This window comes from Aulonocara sp. 'chitande type north' Nkhata Bay, linkage group LG6 (genome assembly GCF_057382095.1).
Source record: "Aulonocara sp. 'chitande type north' Nkhata Bay isolate Kocher_YH1m ecotype deep benthic linkage group LG6, A_spYH_male_GT1.1, whole genome shotgun sequence".
NCBI classification, from domain to species: domain Eukaryota; kingdom Metazoa; phylum Chordata; class Actinopteri; order Cichliformes; family Cichlidae; genus Aulonocara; species Aulonocara sp. 'chitande type north' Nkhata Bay.
In genome coordinates, this window is record NC_141349.1 from 20,339,819 (window position 1) to 20,356,818 (window position 17,000).

At 41.5% G+C, this 17,000-nt stretch overlaps 1 protein-coding gene across 2 annotated transcripts in view; it reads right to left on the reverse strand.

The window, feature by feature from the left end:
* sh3gl2a (SH3 domain containing GRB2 like 2a, endophilin A1) overlaps positions 1-11,618 on the reverse strand; it is a 38,845-nt gene extending 27,227 nt beyond the window's left edge. For both annotated transcript variants that reach the window (XM_086295499.1, XM_086295500.1), the window contains exon 1: positions 11,436-11,618. In XM_086295499.1, coding sequence (XP_086151625.1) covers positions 11,436-11,480 — 45 coding nt within the window. In that variant the 5' untranslated portion in view covers positions 11,481-11,618. The remainder of the gene's footprint in view (positions 1-11,435) is intronic.
* Between the last annotated feature and the right edge of the window lie 5,382 nt (positions 11,619-17,000).

Genomic DNA, 17,000 nt, shown 5'->3' on the forward strand with positions numbered 1-17,000 from the left:
ATGCATTTATGCCAATATCCAAAAAACCCTCAAAATAAACAAATAAATAAAGAAACAAACAAACCCGATTCCTTCTCCGAGACACAAATTTTCAATCTCACTGCAGAAATAACTCACAAATTACACGATGTCATCAATCCGTACCTAATAAAAGCTGAGGAAATTGAAAAGCCTCGCCAGTCCGGCGTTTTGTATATTTGATATTGACTGTCTGCCTTTCAAGGCTGGTCTGGTTTGATTAGATTTCCTGCCCAAAAAGGAGGTCATGACAGGAGAGAAGAGAAAAACAGAAATGCAATGAAACCCAGAACAACGAGGACTTCTGCTTCACCTTCACATTTATGTAAAAGCAACTGAATTCTGACGACCATAAAATATAGCAAAACATATAAAAACATCTCAAGATGAAAGGATAAGTATAGAATAATTTTCTGGTCGTCGTCCTATTTTAACATAATTAGTTATTTTTATTTCAGATTTCTGCCAAGTGGGAATTTGAGACTGTTTTGTTAGTGACAGCTGATTAAAATCAGCATTGAGAAAATAAACAGGAAGGATGCTGCAGGCACGTAAATTCAAAGATTTAAAAATGGATACTGACATAAACAGCATGCAATGACATGCTAAAAACTCCTCGTTGAAGGTCATTACGCACTCAGTCGCCAGTTTATTAAGCTCGCTTCAGTAAAACTGCAGCCTTTCAGAACAATTTTGAAGGTTTAGTTTTTGTTCAAGCTTAAAAGGCAGGAGGTGGTCTGCAGTTCCTGTTTGTGCTCATGCAAACTCAGCAGGTTAAATCAATAATTTATGAGGTGATGCTCAGAACTGCACATCCTTTGAGGTTTTGAGTGTTGAGGCTAATTTTTCTATTTGTGTTCCACTGCAGCAAAAGATACCTAAAAAAAAAAAATATAAGCTGCAACTTAATTTTGCTACTTTTTTTTGCATTTGGTGACTGACTGAAAGTACTTGCACCTTCAACTTCTGGGTGACGACATCAGGTCACAAGGCGATTGCACTGGTCACCTGGTGGGAGGCTGAATGTTCAGTACTACATCATATTGTGTTGTAAACTATTAAATGCACTTAGGATTGATTAAAACTGAAGTGTTTCCCACATTACAATTCTTCTAGAACTGCCATACCTTCTTGACTCGCTTCCTGCAAAATGCACATGATCATCATCCTGTAATAATTTATTTAAATGTCTTCGGCAAACACCTTGTTTCATGACTGCAGAGACACACAAGTCTACAGCCTCTTTCTGATTAAAAAGCCATCTTATATTGGCTTTTAATTCAAGGTGCCTCATCTACAGCTTTGTCTGTGGGTGGTGTTTGCCATATTGAGTCTGAGCATCAGAAAAATAACAATTTACCGCCAAGCCTGTGGCACATTTTTATAAATCTGGAAGGTGATGAAGAGGATTGTTTATACAGCGCATTGAGCCAAATAAATAATTACCCCACCGCACAGCAAAGAATAACATGAAGGCAATTATAGGACATTATAGTGAATGTTTAATTAGAATGATTTATTACTAATAAAATGAACATTTTGAGGCCATATTTATAATAGGATTATAGTAAAACAGATGTTTTATCTCTATTCTCACATCATTTGTAATAATCTTAACATATAGCTTGATAAATTAAAAAAAAAGGTTGTTAATCATGTAGGGCATCAGCACTTAAATTGCTAAATGAATCCACAAAAAATAAACCCCCAAAACAGCCTGATGGCAGAGTCGTGAACCTCTGTCACATGGTCTATTTTGCGGTCTTGTCCGGCACATGCTGCACGTTTCGCAGATTACCGTGCAGCGCCCTGATTTTGGCTCGCACACAGCTCAAATATGATGCAAAGTCACTGTGCTCCGATTAATCTGAGCATAATCCCTGACAAGCCATTCGGTCTTACCCCCACAGCTGGTGCGAGGCTGTTGTCTGGGCACGAGGCGAGTGAGTGTTTTTTGTGTGTCCACGTCTAGGATGGAAACATGCATTTTCTGTTTGGGGGAGGGGGTGGGGGATGCTGAGGTTGTTGGTGTTGTTTTAAAGAAACAAACAAATAAAAAACAGAAGGACCCCACCTTGTCACGTCCTGACATACCCCCCTCTCAAAACACCCGGAGAGCTGCTTTATCAGACATGTAAGTACAATAAAGCGTGTTCTGTTCCCGATCCTCATTACTGCCCCTTCATGAGCCAAATTAGGCATTAAACTGGGGACACAAAGCGCTGCCTCCTCATCAGCTCTGTTCCCAGCATCCTCCACTTCTCTCCATTTAACTCCATTACTTCCTCCTCTCATCTCTTCCTGCTCTCTCTTCACAAAATAACCCACTTTTCCTAGATTTTCTTTATTTTTCAATTGCTTTCACACACACACACACACACACACACACACACACACACACACACACACACACACACACACACACACACACACACACACACACACACACACACACACACACCATCTGCAGTCAGGGAATGAAACCCATCCGGTATAATGGACAAGAAGAGCTTCTTCATTCAAACAGAAATACAACAACTGAAAAATAAAAATCAACCACAGAAAATTCCTTTACCAATATTACACATGAAAAACAAATTTGTGCAACAATAACTGTATTATCTGATATTTTTTGTAATTTTTCTTTCTTTATTAAATATTTGACATAATGAAACATCTGAATAGAGAAAAATCTGTTTAGAAGAACTGCTCGCTGCTTAGTTGATGCCCCAGAGGAAGTGGTCACAGTGATCGGGGGTAACAGCTTTAATCTGTAACGCTGTTCAGCCTATCGGAAAATATAAAATAATATAAAATAAAGATAAATAAAATGAAAATAAATAAATGAAAAAGTAGGAATAAAAACTGGAAATGGATCTAATAATTTAATATAAGTGGAGTACTTGGCTACGAACTATCACTGCCTGTCAGATGTGTTCTCAGTAATGCTGTAAAAGTATAATTAACACCTTTTTTTCTGCTTAAATCTAAAACAAGGTGCTTTTATGTGACTTAAACATGACCTCTAATTCCAAGTGAATGCACAATAAAAGCATACGTGTCCCTAAATTATGTTGCAGTGCCTCTTCAACATGTCCAAGCATGTAGGCAGCTCAACAATCAGTGGGATAAGCAGGTTTACAGGGAAATCTTCTGCATTCTTCAGGGTTAAAAATGCAGGTAATAATGATGTGACCTGAATGCTCCTGAAGTAGACGTCAGTCCTATCTCTGTCTGCAAGAATAAAACACTTTGCTTCACAATCCTCACACAGGAAAATCTTATAAAAACATATTTAAAATGGGAAAATGCTCATTTTTCTTATTAATTAAGTGTGGTGAGGATAACCTTCTCCTAATTCTTAGTAACAGGTACTGAGAGTTCCTTTTTACCGGCCCCAAGTCTAAGCTAGTGTCTCTTGCAGTGGCTGATGCCAGGAATACATAATATGAATAAAACATCCACCATGGCCTGAATACTGATGCTGAGCGAGAGAAAGAGGATGAGGAAGGAGTGAAAGGAGAAACCACGGACGGTAAAGAAACTGCAGGAAGAAAGAAAAAAGAAAAAAGGAACCTCTAGCGACTGCTGCTGTCAAAATAAGAATGACTGAAATAGCAGAACACCGGGCACCAATGTTTTCACTCCGCACACCTTCTTCTCTGACAGATATCTAGCTGGCTAAACAATGTTCATTCACGTTTGCTCTGCATATTTAAAATGTCCAATGTGCCGACAGCACCCAGTCACTGGACGAGCTAATAATAGGGAATATGGGGAACGCTGCAGGTCATGACTGTCTTTAACCCACAGAACAAAAACCTGACGTCAGAACAATGGCAACTCCAAAGGCCAGTGCTCAGTCCACAAGCTCTCCGTGGGCTGCTGCTGGTGGTTTTCAGCGGCTTAAACCCGATTAAATAATTTAAGTAAACATATAGGATTTAGTTAGATATACAGCGTGTCAGATCTGTTACTGTGTTGTTTTTGGAGACACCCTTTCCCTGAAATGTGTGGCAGCAGCTCTGGAGAAAGCTGGTCACACGCTCAAAGGTCAATAAAAACTTGTCGTAATACTATCTTTAGGATTAATGCAGTGTCAGGGAAATTAATGATTTGTTTGAGGTGTGGTGATGGAGGTGGCGTTTGACTTTCACACTGGACGAAAACCTGTCACGGTTACTTTGATATATCTATGTGAAGGTCTAAATTTCTTTCTGAAGCACGCCTAATAAGAAAACAAGAGTTTGCACGTGTGCTGTGCAATATACGGCAAAACTGTGTTAGAACCAGTGAAAAATCTTCCAGTTTGAAGACAAAAATCAAACATTATATATCTTGGAACTTTACACAAAAGGTAGAAGGGCACTGCAGAAAAGTTTGATATTTAGCTGGGAGGAAAATGACAAGCAAGTGCAGATAATTAGAAGCACCAATGAAGGGGAGAAATAAAGGAGATAAAAAGATGAGAGGGATATTAATGCAGGTACTGCTGCTGGACTGGATCCAGTGCAGCACTGCTTTTACTGCATTGCTGATCCACTGCCGGCCAAACCTGGATTCACTGTGTTGACTTAAAGAGAGAGCTTCCAGGCCTTTGGAGGACATTTCACCTCATGATGTACGTGCAGGAAGAAGCGTGCCACATATGACACGAAGCAGGAAGGTGGGAAGAGTACAGCACCTGTTTGTAGTCTCCTGCATGTCTTTTCTGTCACAGACCAGAAATCAAGTATTTATTAACAGTAAAGATTCCCATAAGTGCCACCTTGGGTTTGTTCTATAACCTTAAATGGGATATTTTATGCAACATGGTACTGCAGCTCAATCTTGCTATTTTGGACTCTATTAGCCTGGAATGATTCAGTTCAATTACAGCTCTTATTGATCTCATCATCTCATGTTAAGCCCCTCCCCTCCCTCCTCCTCGCAGTGTCTTATGATTGGCTGCTCTTCGCAAACAGATGGTTTTCAGGTTGAACCTGTCAAGTGAGAGGGACTTCTGGGCTCACAGCCAGAGCTGTGTGAGAGCATGTTGAGGATTTATGCTCTCAATGACATCATACAGAGCCTAGAGCAGTGTCAAAGTTCCTGTTTTTCACTCCTGACTATAGGATGTTTTTAAACAATGGGTCAAAAATTTTTTACAGAAACTTTTAATTGTATAATTACAGTCCAGTCTAGGCAATGAACGACACCTTTATTCCTTAGGTTAAAGATTTCTTTCATTAACTGGAGCAGTGTCTCTTTATCGTGTGGAAAAACTGAGAAAAACAGCAATGTTGGATTTGCAGTTCTTATATTAAGATATCTTCTCGTGGATTAAATGTGTGGTTAAACATCTTTTCACTGAAAGAAGGGGAAGTTTTACTGGTCCGGCCCACTTTAGAAGTGTGCTGCATGTGACTTATATGTGATTACAGCATGAGAGGCACCATTTGACTACAATTTAAGCTCTGCCATCAAAGTGGTGCTGTTTTTCTAACCCTTTCAAAAGCAAGAACAGGCTGTTTCCCATGCCATCTCTGTTTTACACTGTGTGAAATTTCTGATATTTAGAAAAAAATATTTTGGCCAATTAATAGAAATAATCCATCAAATAACTGAGAAAATGTAAGCTGCAGCCTCACCCAGAATTTAGAAGTAAAAAAAGGATCCTGTCAATTGTCAAAATTCAGCATTGAGCTGCATTTTTTCCCTACAGCCTGCATGTGAGTAAATCCCTGCAGAGCTTTTCTGTCCTCCACACTCTCTCTTGACTTCGGAGAGTTTGTCCTTCTGCTGCAGCCTTCAGCATCTCTTGGCTGAATTCTCCCTCTGCCTCTGTGCCACTCCCTATCAGCACAAGGATGCTTGCTATCCTCCTCTTCATTGCTTTTCTTATCTCTTATCCTTGCTTCACTCTTGTTGTTCCTCCCGCCCCATCTGTTATCTCCCAGCTGGATCTGTTTTACGGTGCACTGCAGTAGGCCTATAGCGAGGATCCAGGCTGAATGAGTCACCCACTTGCAATCTGCTGCCCTAAAGCCCTGCAGGCGTCAATCACATCCACAGACCCTGCTGCTATCCCCAGGCTCGCATGGGTGTCCGTCCACGGGCGTTCACATTTTGTCACTGCATACTTTTCCAGAACCAAGAGATGATACTGGAAAGATATACACACACAGTGTTACATGCTAAAGAATTTGCCTTTCACCCACAAACTACAATGAACCGCCCAGTTTTTCAAGAAGCATAAATCAGAGTGGCACGTGTGTAGCTGTTATATTAGCATTCAGCACACACGCTGGGAAATCTCCAGTAGAACCAGGCCTGACTGCTAAATAAAGGATCACGACTCCCATTACCCACTGCAAGAAATATACGACGTTCAAATCTAATAACTGCCTCTTGATTTTACAACTCGTAACGGCTCGCAGACAGCCATAGAATCCAACAATCACTCATCGACATGTAGCTAAACTATCTTCACAGACAATTTCATTTGCAAACAGATCAAGGCTGCTTGTATTTCTGTTCCTCAACTGCATCCTCACCACTGATTTCCATCTTTTGGCATCCACGGAAACATAAAAGGTGGCGTTATTACCCAAATATACCAGTGCATAGATTTAAAAAGTAGTGCAGGTTGATTCCAAATTATACTGTTATCATGTCAATGCGCACATTTTTACTCACATTGATGTGTGCTATACTATAGTTAATAAACTGTATTGCAACATTGTGTTGATCATTACCCAAGAACAGGCTGAAAACGTGGGTAGTGCATATGCAGAACAGCCACGAGTCTGGATCGAGATAACGGTCTCTGCAGTGTGTGAGGTACGGTTGAGATGCACATGTAATGCAGACAGGAGCGAGCTCTACACACATGCGTAATTTCAGTCATTTTCAGAATACATTTTGTGCAACAAGAAGCTAAATATTCCAACATGGCATGAAACAAACTGGATTAAACCTCTTTAGACTCACTATGTTTTAGATGCAAGCGTGACTCATACGGAGGGAGCCAAACTTGGAAACTCGTCAGCTTCTTTCTGACACTGACGAGAAGCAAAGAAACCATTTTATCTGAAAAGCCTGCAAGAGTGAAACCCCCCAAAGACTCGCTTTATTTTTTCATCTCTCACTGGTTCTGCCACACGTTCTCAAGCTTTCCTGCTCATCCTCCCTCCCTCCTCTCTCTTGCAGCTTCTATTTGATGAACAGATTTTCGTCTTCCTGCTTGCAGGACCGAGATAAAAAATGTGCTCACCGCAGCCCTAAACCCTCCCCAAAACCGGTATTGAAAATAGTCCCATCACAAGAAGCTTTTGTTTTCTAAACAGTTAGCAGACGGTACGATATAAAAAGCTGCACGTCCACACACACACACCATTGGCTGCAAATGAACCTGAAAGCGACGGTGGCATCGTGAGAGTAGAATCTGCTCTAAGCGTGACTCATTTGACTCCGAGGTGGAGTTGACTTGTGACGTATTAAGCCAGAGATCATCACCTTTAAAAATAAGATGGTTGGAAACGCTGCTTGTGAGCTTAAACACAAAAGGGGAAGAATACACTGTGCTGTCGTTATAGCAGGTTTAAATGAAATACAAACACTTTCGAGGTATTATAACTTATTATAGCATGTGCTGAGTTACATCACATAGTGAGAATGACTAATGGATTGCAGATTAAATGAAGAAAGTTTTTAAAAAAAGCTATTCCTAGGGACCCTGCTGGGTTTTACCCTTCATGCCCCCGTGCTTCACTTCTTTTTAAAATGGCCCCCATTATTAATGCAGCACACAGGGCATCGATGTCCTTGAGCGAGGGAGAGAGATGTATTCTGTCAGAGAAAAGTGTGATTATGCTTGTGTGAAATAAATTACTCTGTGATGCATGTGAAAAGGTGAAACTGAGTTTGCGTGTGTGTACTTCGCACTGAAGTCGCAGTTAACTTCAGGGTATTCTGCCTTTCATGAGCCGTTTTTCTCAGCAGTGTCTACAATAAAGAAATGCATCTTCCTCCTCCACTAAAACGAGGATTTGCTGTTGCTCATACAGCAGACGCCATAGTCCTCAACTCCAGACTGAAGCTGCACAGATAATTAGCAATTAGAGACACATTGGGCTAAAAGGTCGATGCAGCATTTTAGGATAAAAAAAAATTCCAGTTCACATCTAAAACATTTTGATGTTAGTGTGGTTTTGGATTTTCAAACAATCACTCCATAAGTGATGTATACAGGCCTGCTTGTGTGGGTATATCATCTATTTGATGTTCCTGAACTTAATTTTTATATAACTTAATATGCAGTAACATCTGTTATAGTATATCATTGCTGAAAAAAATCAACTATTTGATATGAATTGTTAATCTGTCATTTTGATCTTATTTTTCAATAAACTGAATAATAAGGTGCTCGAGGCCTCAAGGTGCTTTACGTTGTTAGTTACAGACCCTCAAATCATAGAGAGAAAACCCCAACAATCAAACGACCCCCTGTAAACGAGCACTTGACCACAGTGGAGGGAACATCCATCAAATCCCCAAATTTATTTTCCAGTCATATAACACCACAAGAACCAGTAAATGTTACTGGGACACCCCAACCAGAGAATTTTTGGGGGCATATTTGCTTAAAAATGGTCTAAAGTTGATCTGGGAACTTTTATTCACTGATTAGCCAGAGTATGGAAAATCAATCAATTGTGAATAACACAGGTAATCAGTTCAGGCTTCCTGACTTCACTTTAACATGCATCACGGACCAAGCACTGACCTGCAACTCACAGGACTCAAATCATCTCCTCCTGCAGCCCCGTGCCAGACGCCACAGGACAACACTACAGGTTCTGCATCCGTGTCCTGATAGGTCAGAGGTGTTTTAGTGGCACTACGGGGACTTACACAATATCAGGCATATGATTTTAATGCTGTGGCTTATTGCCTCTAGCCTGCACTGAGACGTGGCAATGATAAAACAATTGAAGTAAAAAAACAAAGCAGGTATGGATATAGATTGTTTATTACTGCTTTCTGACCATTATGAATCTCCGATTCTAACACTTCATGCATTGACGACGTCTTCTCATGTTGTGTGACTGTCTTCTTAAAGTATGGTTGAGCAACATTTGTCATCTGTGTACAACTAGCCAGCTTGCTGGGTTGCTTCCCACATAAGTCTGGGCTTGGATTACAAGGCTGTGGCACAGGAACAGAGGGGTTGAGGGGAACCTTCTGCCACTGGGATTCTGTGGAAGAGGACTGTGTGTGTGTGTGTGTGTGTGTGTAATGTTGAGGAACAGACAGCAGGAGACCACAGAGACGACACACTGTGAGCCTAAAGCTGATTAAATCACACTGGGAATAAAACAGATTATTGAAGACAGCACCAAGTAAAAATCTTCAAGTTCAGATACAGTTACTGCATATTTAGACAGTCAACAACACCTCTTTATGCATGCACAGATCCACATAAATCTATGCATATTTACAAATGCTTATGTGTATCCCCACCTCTCTTTTACTCTCTTGCGCCTGCACGCACGCACGCACACACACACACCCACACACACACGCACACACACACACGCACACACACACACAGATTCATCTGATGACGAGAAAGGAACATCTGCAAGGAGAGGGAGGGCGTGCTAATGGGTGACAATAGACTCATCACACAGAATTAACACAATCAGTGCAGCCATCCAATGCCCTGTGTGGGCTGCTGTCTATTTCAAATCAGATAAAATGAGCTCTTGATTAAAACTGAGAAATGTGTTAACAGCAATTTGAGATTGTTCCCAATTACTTCACTTTGTCTTTTATTTAACACTCGAACCCGATCCAGTCTTCCAAACATAACGCACCTAGCGGTGATCTGCAAGCACTGCTCTTTGGGAACATGCAGTCAGAATGTATGATTCATTATCAACACAGGCCTTACAAATGTCAGTGTGACATTAGCACTAATATAAATGACTCATGTTGGGAGATGTGAAAAACAAATGAAAAAACAATAACAGAGTCTACTGCATGTCGATATTGGATCTCGAGCTGCCAATTGTTTCAGTAAACTCCTCTCCTCACGAGCTGCTACTTAATTCTCAGTTAGTCAGTTTCAACCTGCAATTAAGAGTGTTCAGTATCTCCAGGCAGAGACCTTGAATAGACATGTGATTATTACTGTCACATTCAACGCACTATTCCCCTCCATCTCAGAGACAGCTGCTCATAAAGTTGAAGAACAATGCAAAGTGAGACTTGTCACTAAGGCCATTCTGAGATTGAATAAACTGCTGAACAATGAGGGGGAGGGCACACATGTGTGTGTGTGTGACTCACACAGGCTCTGTGTGTCTTGCAGTGAGGGCCCTGAAGCTAATGGACAGTGTCATTGTGACTCAGCCCTATAAATGGAAAACCTCCCGAAGTTTCCAAGCTAGAGGAAATAAAACTCACTCAAGGCCTTTGAGCTGCTGATGAGCCCATACATTCAAGAGCACTCTGATTGGCTCCCGAGTTAAAGGTGATTAAACCTTCAGGTTGTGCACTTTGACCTGAAATAACATAATAATACACGACTAGCCTAAAATGAGAGGGTTGAGAAAGCGCTTTGGGTAACCTTGAACAGAATACCTTTGCGGTGGGCTTGCGCCTTACAATAATAATAATAATAATAATAATAATAATAATAATTATAATAACCGATGATTCAGTGATGGATGGGGAATGCTTAATTCAATTTATCACCTGGTGTCCCGCAAAAGGCGATAAGTGCATTTAGAGGGCGCAGAGGTCATGGCGTGCCGATGCTGGTAGGAGCGGATTTCCGCCAAGGCGCACTTAACGATTGCATAACGAGGTGCGCCTCGGAGTGTCTCCTGTACTTAACTCGTCCTTCATTTCAGGGCCACAACTTGCGCATTGCAAGAGTGAGCGACAAGCATGAGCTGCAGCTCCGATGCTTGTCAGCGCGGAATGTCATCTGAAGGGTACGGAGAAGAACCGACGTTCCCGACATCACTGTCATCACAGTGTTGTGCCATCTGGCTCCCAGATGGACACGCAAAAAGCGTGGCACTGAATAATTATCGTGTTTTCCCCGTCACGCACTGAATAACCACCGGAGTCAAACACGACTGATGCATTCTCCCGTTGGTGCAGTGCTGCAGCACGCCAGTGTTTTCAGCGGAGTGCACCCCAGAACCACAAAAACACCAGAGGTTGTAGGTGATAAATGGAGCACGACTCGCAACAACACTGCGTGTTAATGCAGCGACATTTAGCGTGAATTAATCATCACTGTGTTGGGGATGAATCTCTGCTTTTCCAAACCTTACGCCACTCCTCCTCCCCCAGACAACGTGACACTGTAAGTGGAAGATCTAGTGAGAGCCGGAGCACCGTACGCCGCATCTTCTTACCTGAGTGGCTTTGTGGAATTGCTTTTTCAGCCCCGCTACAGACATGTTCGCTAAATCGAGGTTCTAGCTGGGAATACGAAGTGCTGCTGCAGGTGTGAGCAGGGAATCTCGCTCCTAATTGAATCTGGTGATCTTGCAGCCGTGGCTAACTCCCGTCTACACTGGTCTTCACCAGAGGGATCTCCTGCGAGAAAGGGGGGGGGGGGTGCTAAAGCCCTTATCAGGCTATTGGATGTCAAAACCACATGTCTTAAACGGCTCTGACGTCGAAGCCTGCTCAGTTTAAAGCGGCCGCCACCTCACTACAGCTGAACTCTAAAAAGGGGGCTGAGGTATTTCTAATCTAAGCTCGTTTAGCAGAAAGGACGCGAGACTAACGTGATGCGATACCAAGAAAAAGGATGACATTGCTCTTCATGTCTCAGTGATTGGAGAGGATCTAGGTGGTAGAGCTACATGTGTTGGTGAGGGGCACTGTGCCCAAATGTGATGTGTGAACGGTTCCCGTGGGAGACAGGAAAGAAAGAAAGAAAGAAAGAAAGAAAGAAAGAAAGAAAGAAATATGACCTTTACACCTCTGCGTTTCAGCATCTCCAGCACCCTGGACAGCGCCCATCTCTCAAGGGAGAGAGCCGTGCCACCCCGGACAACCAGACTACAGCAAACCAATAATTACTATTATCTCCCTTAAGAAAGTCTCTAAGTGTCACAGAGCCATAATGAATGGTTACACTGCAGGTTCGGCTGCAATACTGACTATTAATTGAAAAAAAGCAATGTACCATACTAAATATGCGTGTACCTACACAAGCTTTCAGAGCGCAGAGGAGACTATAGCAGTGAGGCAAACATGAGAAAGAAATTAAAAAAGCAACATTAAAACCATCTTACCTATACAACATTTAGCAGAACTCTATTTTATTAACCACTCGTAGAACAGACAATGTTAGACTTTTAAAGTCATTTTGTGTGTTTATATTTGTCTTGTTTTTATTTTTAAGGTATTTTATAACATAAATTCTGGGGAAAAAACCCAGAACTCAGAAAAAATGTCAGTTCCCGACTATCCAAATCATATCACTTCTGTACTTCTTACTCAGTGTATTAAATGCAGCCTACTCGTGCGTCATGGTGCAAAAACTGTTTTGGCATCGACTCACACAGAAAATTAAATGAAGTGCAGAAATTCACTGTCACGTTCCATCACACCTATAAGACTTAGCTAGTAACTTGCGCACACTCAGTGTTATGGTGTAAAAAAAAATATCAGAAGTTTTCACACACACACACGCGCTTACGCGTGAGTCCATCACCTCTCAGATCCATACTCAGTCCATTAATCATTGCATCCATTAAAACAATGAAAAGTCTGCTCAAAAATGCAGGACCAATGCGAGCAGCGGGTCTGAATTCAAACAAACAAGTCACCTGCACACATTTGTCAGCAGCGGCACCCCCTACGGCGCCAGATGGCTAGTCTACTGTCTGCTGGCCACTTGTGCAGACAGTCAGAGACGCATCCCACATGGCCGAGGTTAGAGTATTTGAATTAGGCTCGGAGCGACGATCACAAAATTGGCCATGAAATCGTAAATGTGGCCATATCTGCGGCCGTGACATACTTAAATGAAACGAATCCTAAGCGCGCAGTCGAGAAAATTAACTCTAAAAGGCGCAATCATCTTACAAACTAGATAAACGCAAGCATTCAAATGTATAACTTGTTTCGGAAAACAAAGCACAACCGGCGAAATGTAAACGACAGGTGGTAAAAGTTATACTGTGTCCATTTGTCTGTGGTGGGAGGAGTGCTTCTCAGCAGCAGGGCGCATAGTGGGTGTAAGAAGTGCAGAAGCGCTGGCAGCACCAAAGTAACAACCGAAGGTCTCTACGATCAGACCACAGTATGTGCAGGGAGACCACGCAATATGTTCATAGGCCGCTTTACATTTTAGAGTAAAGAGCAATATTTCTATTTTCTTATGTAAAATACGAACACCTCACACAGTGGACGCATTTGCGCTTTAATGCGAATGTAGTAAACGGAGAGGACTTTTAAGTATTCTGGCTAAATTACAAACTGTAATCTTCACCAGTTTCTTTATTATTATTTTTTCTTTGTGTATACTCTAGTAATAACCAGGCATTACACCACAGAACATCAGAACTGGTTAAATGAGGAGCATTTGCTGTGTTAGTGGCGCCACCATGTGGTGAATCCCCGAACACGGGTTTAGAAGCGGGTTTATTCATTTATGTTTATTATTTCTGTTTCTGTTACTAAAATAGCAAAGAAACAAAAGCCCAAAAAAGTAGTGATTTTAATTTAGTGACATAACTTAATCTTGAAAGGGTGTCACTGTGAACAGCCACTGAAATGGAAGGCCAAGGCCAAGCTCACAAAAGAACAGTGACAATGGGCCTGTCACGAGAATTTCTTGAATGTTATAATTTAAAAGTTGATACTAACTTTTTTTTTGTGGTTGGGGGGGGGGGGGGGGGATGAAAAGTCGGTTTTGTTTGTCCACAGTCCAGATTATAAAACTGCTCTGCTTCCACCTAGCGGTAAGAGATGATGCAGCACCGCTGAACCGCATGAGAAACACAGACCTTGCAATAGGCCACATATTATTACAATAAATGATTGTGGCCTCAGAGATTTGTGCCGTCTGTCTGCTGCAGTAGAATAAATGATGTGAATGTTGTGCTATCCTCAGTTTTCCTGCTCGCTGGCCTTCTGCAGGCAGCTCTTATGAAATGCTTGGTTCCTCAGCTGCTTCAGGTGACCGTCTGTCTTACCTCATGAGACATTAAGTCTCAGCTGTACTTTTCACACAGACGCTGAGCTGAACTCAGATGTTTGTCTCATTTACAGCCGTCATAAAAATAAATCACACACTCTTTCAATTCTAAGATTTTACAAATGAAAACGTAATAAAACAGCCTCTGGATTTATTTAAATACCTCACACGAACAACTACACATGGCCCATTACACCGTATCTATAGTTATTTAACCAAAACTAATCCAAACTGCAGAAGCAGGTGTGTGGAAAAACTAAGTACACCACATTATTCAAAAGTTTGCAGAATCACCTTTAGTAGCAATAACTTTGAGTAATTGTTTTCCCTTTTCTTTACAGCGTTGCATCAATTGAGGTTTGCGGGCATTTGTTTATGCACGTCTGTCTTAAGGTCCCATCACCGCATTTCTTTTGGTTTAAATAAGCTGTGTTTGCTTTTCATTAAATGTGGCGCTGTACTTAATGGCATCTCCACTTTGGTCTCATCTATCCAAAGGACATCGTTCCACAAGTGTTGCGATTTGTTCAGGTGCAAGTATGTGCTTGTGCCATACTTGTTTGGTCTTCTCCTGATTGCACTGTCATGAACTTTAATATTTAACATGCTTACTGGGGCCTGAAGCGTCTGAGATGTCACTCTTGGAATTTTTCGCAGTTTCTCTGAGCACTGCTCGGTCTGATCTAGAAGTGAATTTGCTTAGACGTCCACATCCTGGGAAGATTTTAACACACATCAGATTGCTCCAGACCAAACACCTGTCAACACATCTTATAGAGGTGCTCACACTTGCTTATGATCAGTTAATCAGATGCATATGGTTAACAGTAGCTGGCTGCAACTTACCATTTCAATTCCTATTGAAGCAATAAGCGCGTACTTATTTATCTATTTATTGCTTCTAATTTTGGCTTGGTTATTGTTGAATAAATATTGAAACGATATATTACGTCATGTATTTTGCAGATGATTTTTTTAATGTCTTGATGCACAAAAAACTTTGATTTGAAAGATGGTGTAGTTTCTTCTTTACAATGACTGCACACTAGTAAAAAAATGAATATACAGTGGTGGGCAAGAGTATACGGACTCTTTAGAAATTTCTACATCAAGTGATCATAACCTGTGATCACATAAACACACACACACACACGAGAATGAGTTTTGGCAGAGAAAGCCTTAAATGAGCTGTAGCTGGTATCAGATCCGCACATTCACTGATTCAGGAAGAATTTTTGACAGTTTTTACTTTCAACTTCAGCTCAGCCACATTATATGAGATTTTCTTCAGTGTTTGGGATCCTTTTCATGCTACATCATTCAACCTCTTCTGAGCTTCAGCTAGCGAACACTAACCCAGTTATTACCTTGTCACTGATGGTGAGCAGGATATGCCCAGAAGCTGCAAAACAGCTCCACATGCTGATACTACCCCAACTTTAACCCATCACGCTTAGTGTAACAATGAGTGATACTGTAAAAAGAATAAAAATGACACATGTTCTGTAGAAAATATAATACAAATCACATATTTGGTTTGCTCTAGGCTTTTTTACACCATAAGCAGTGCTCACTCAGGCCACCTCTGCAGCTGGCTTCAATCGTTGCTTGTAGAGTCTCGCAGCTTTTAGTTTGTTCTACAACAAATGGGATGCAGCTCAGTTATAACTACGTTGACTGTGCCGGCGTTTGACTCGGGCAGTCAAGGATATTCTACCTCTTTACCCTTAAAAATTATTTTTTAAGGTTCTGTTTGGGATTGTTGTCCTCCTAAATAATGAATCCAGTGAGTTTTGACACATTTGGCTGAATCTGAGCACACAGTAAGCTCCTCTACAGTACTGCATAAAGCCTGTTGCTTCCATCTACAGTGAAATCATCAATAAATGCCAGCGTGCCAGTTTCACTGGCAGCCATAACTGAAGCAACCTGTTTGATAGATGGGGTGGTGCTCTGGGCCATGAGCTTTTTCTCTCCACATTTCTCCATCAATTTGTAGAGTTTGACTTTTGTTTCTTTTCTTTTCTTTCTTTTTGCCTGTCCCGTTTGGCTCTTTTGCCATCAGAATTATTGTCTAAAGGCGAAGAAAGATGCCCAACGGATTTACTTTACCAAATGGACCATCCCAGCCTTGCCATAATGGTCCATTTGATTCACCTTTTATTGTTTATTTTATTTTTTATTTTCACTTGCTAGATACGGGACAGATTTGACTGGGGAAAAGAAAAGGGAGAAAGGAAGAGGGAAAGAAAAACAGCGGGGAAGAGGCACGGGGATAAAGGGCAAAAAACAAAAACCAACTAAATAAGCAGACAAAAAAAACATATATCAATCACCTGGGTCACCTGTTGAGAAAGAAAAAAGAAAACAAGCAGAAGAAAACGAGAGCAATAGAATAAACAACATCACGATGATCTATGGGAATATAACAGTAAATACTAAATATTAAACATTATTGTGCAGCAAGTAAGATCGACAGCGCACAGTGTGCTTTGAGGTAGGAGCCAAAAAGGGTGTAGTTTGTGTATGTGATCACCCGTGTGTACACCTGTGAGCATGGACGCGCTTGTTTTTAAAAGGTTCCTTCATGTAATGATCTGTTAGAGGGTGTGGGGGGGCCACAGCCCCGTCCACCAGGGCATGAAGCAGGTATGGAGGAGATCAAAACTCCAGACATCCAGAGGCCCCCAGAACACAAGAGACCAAGGAAGACCAACAGAGGGGCAGCCGCGCCACTGTCCCAGAAAGAGCTGAGGAGAGTCCC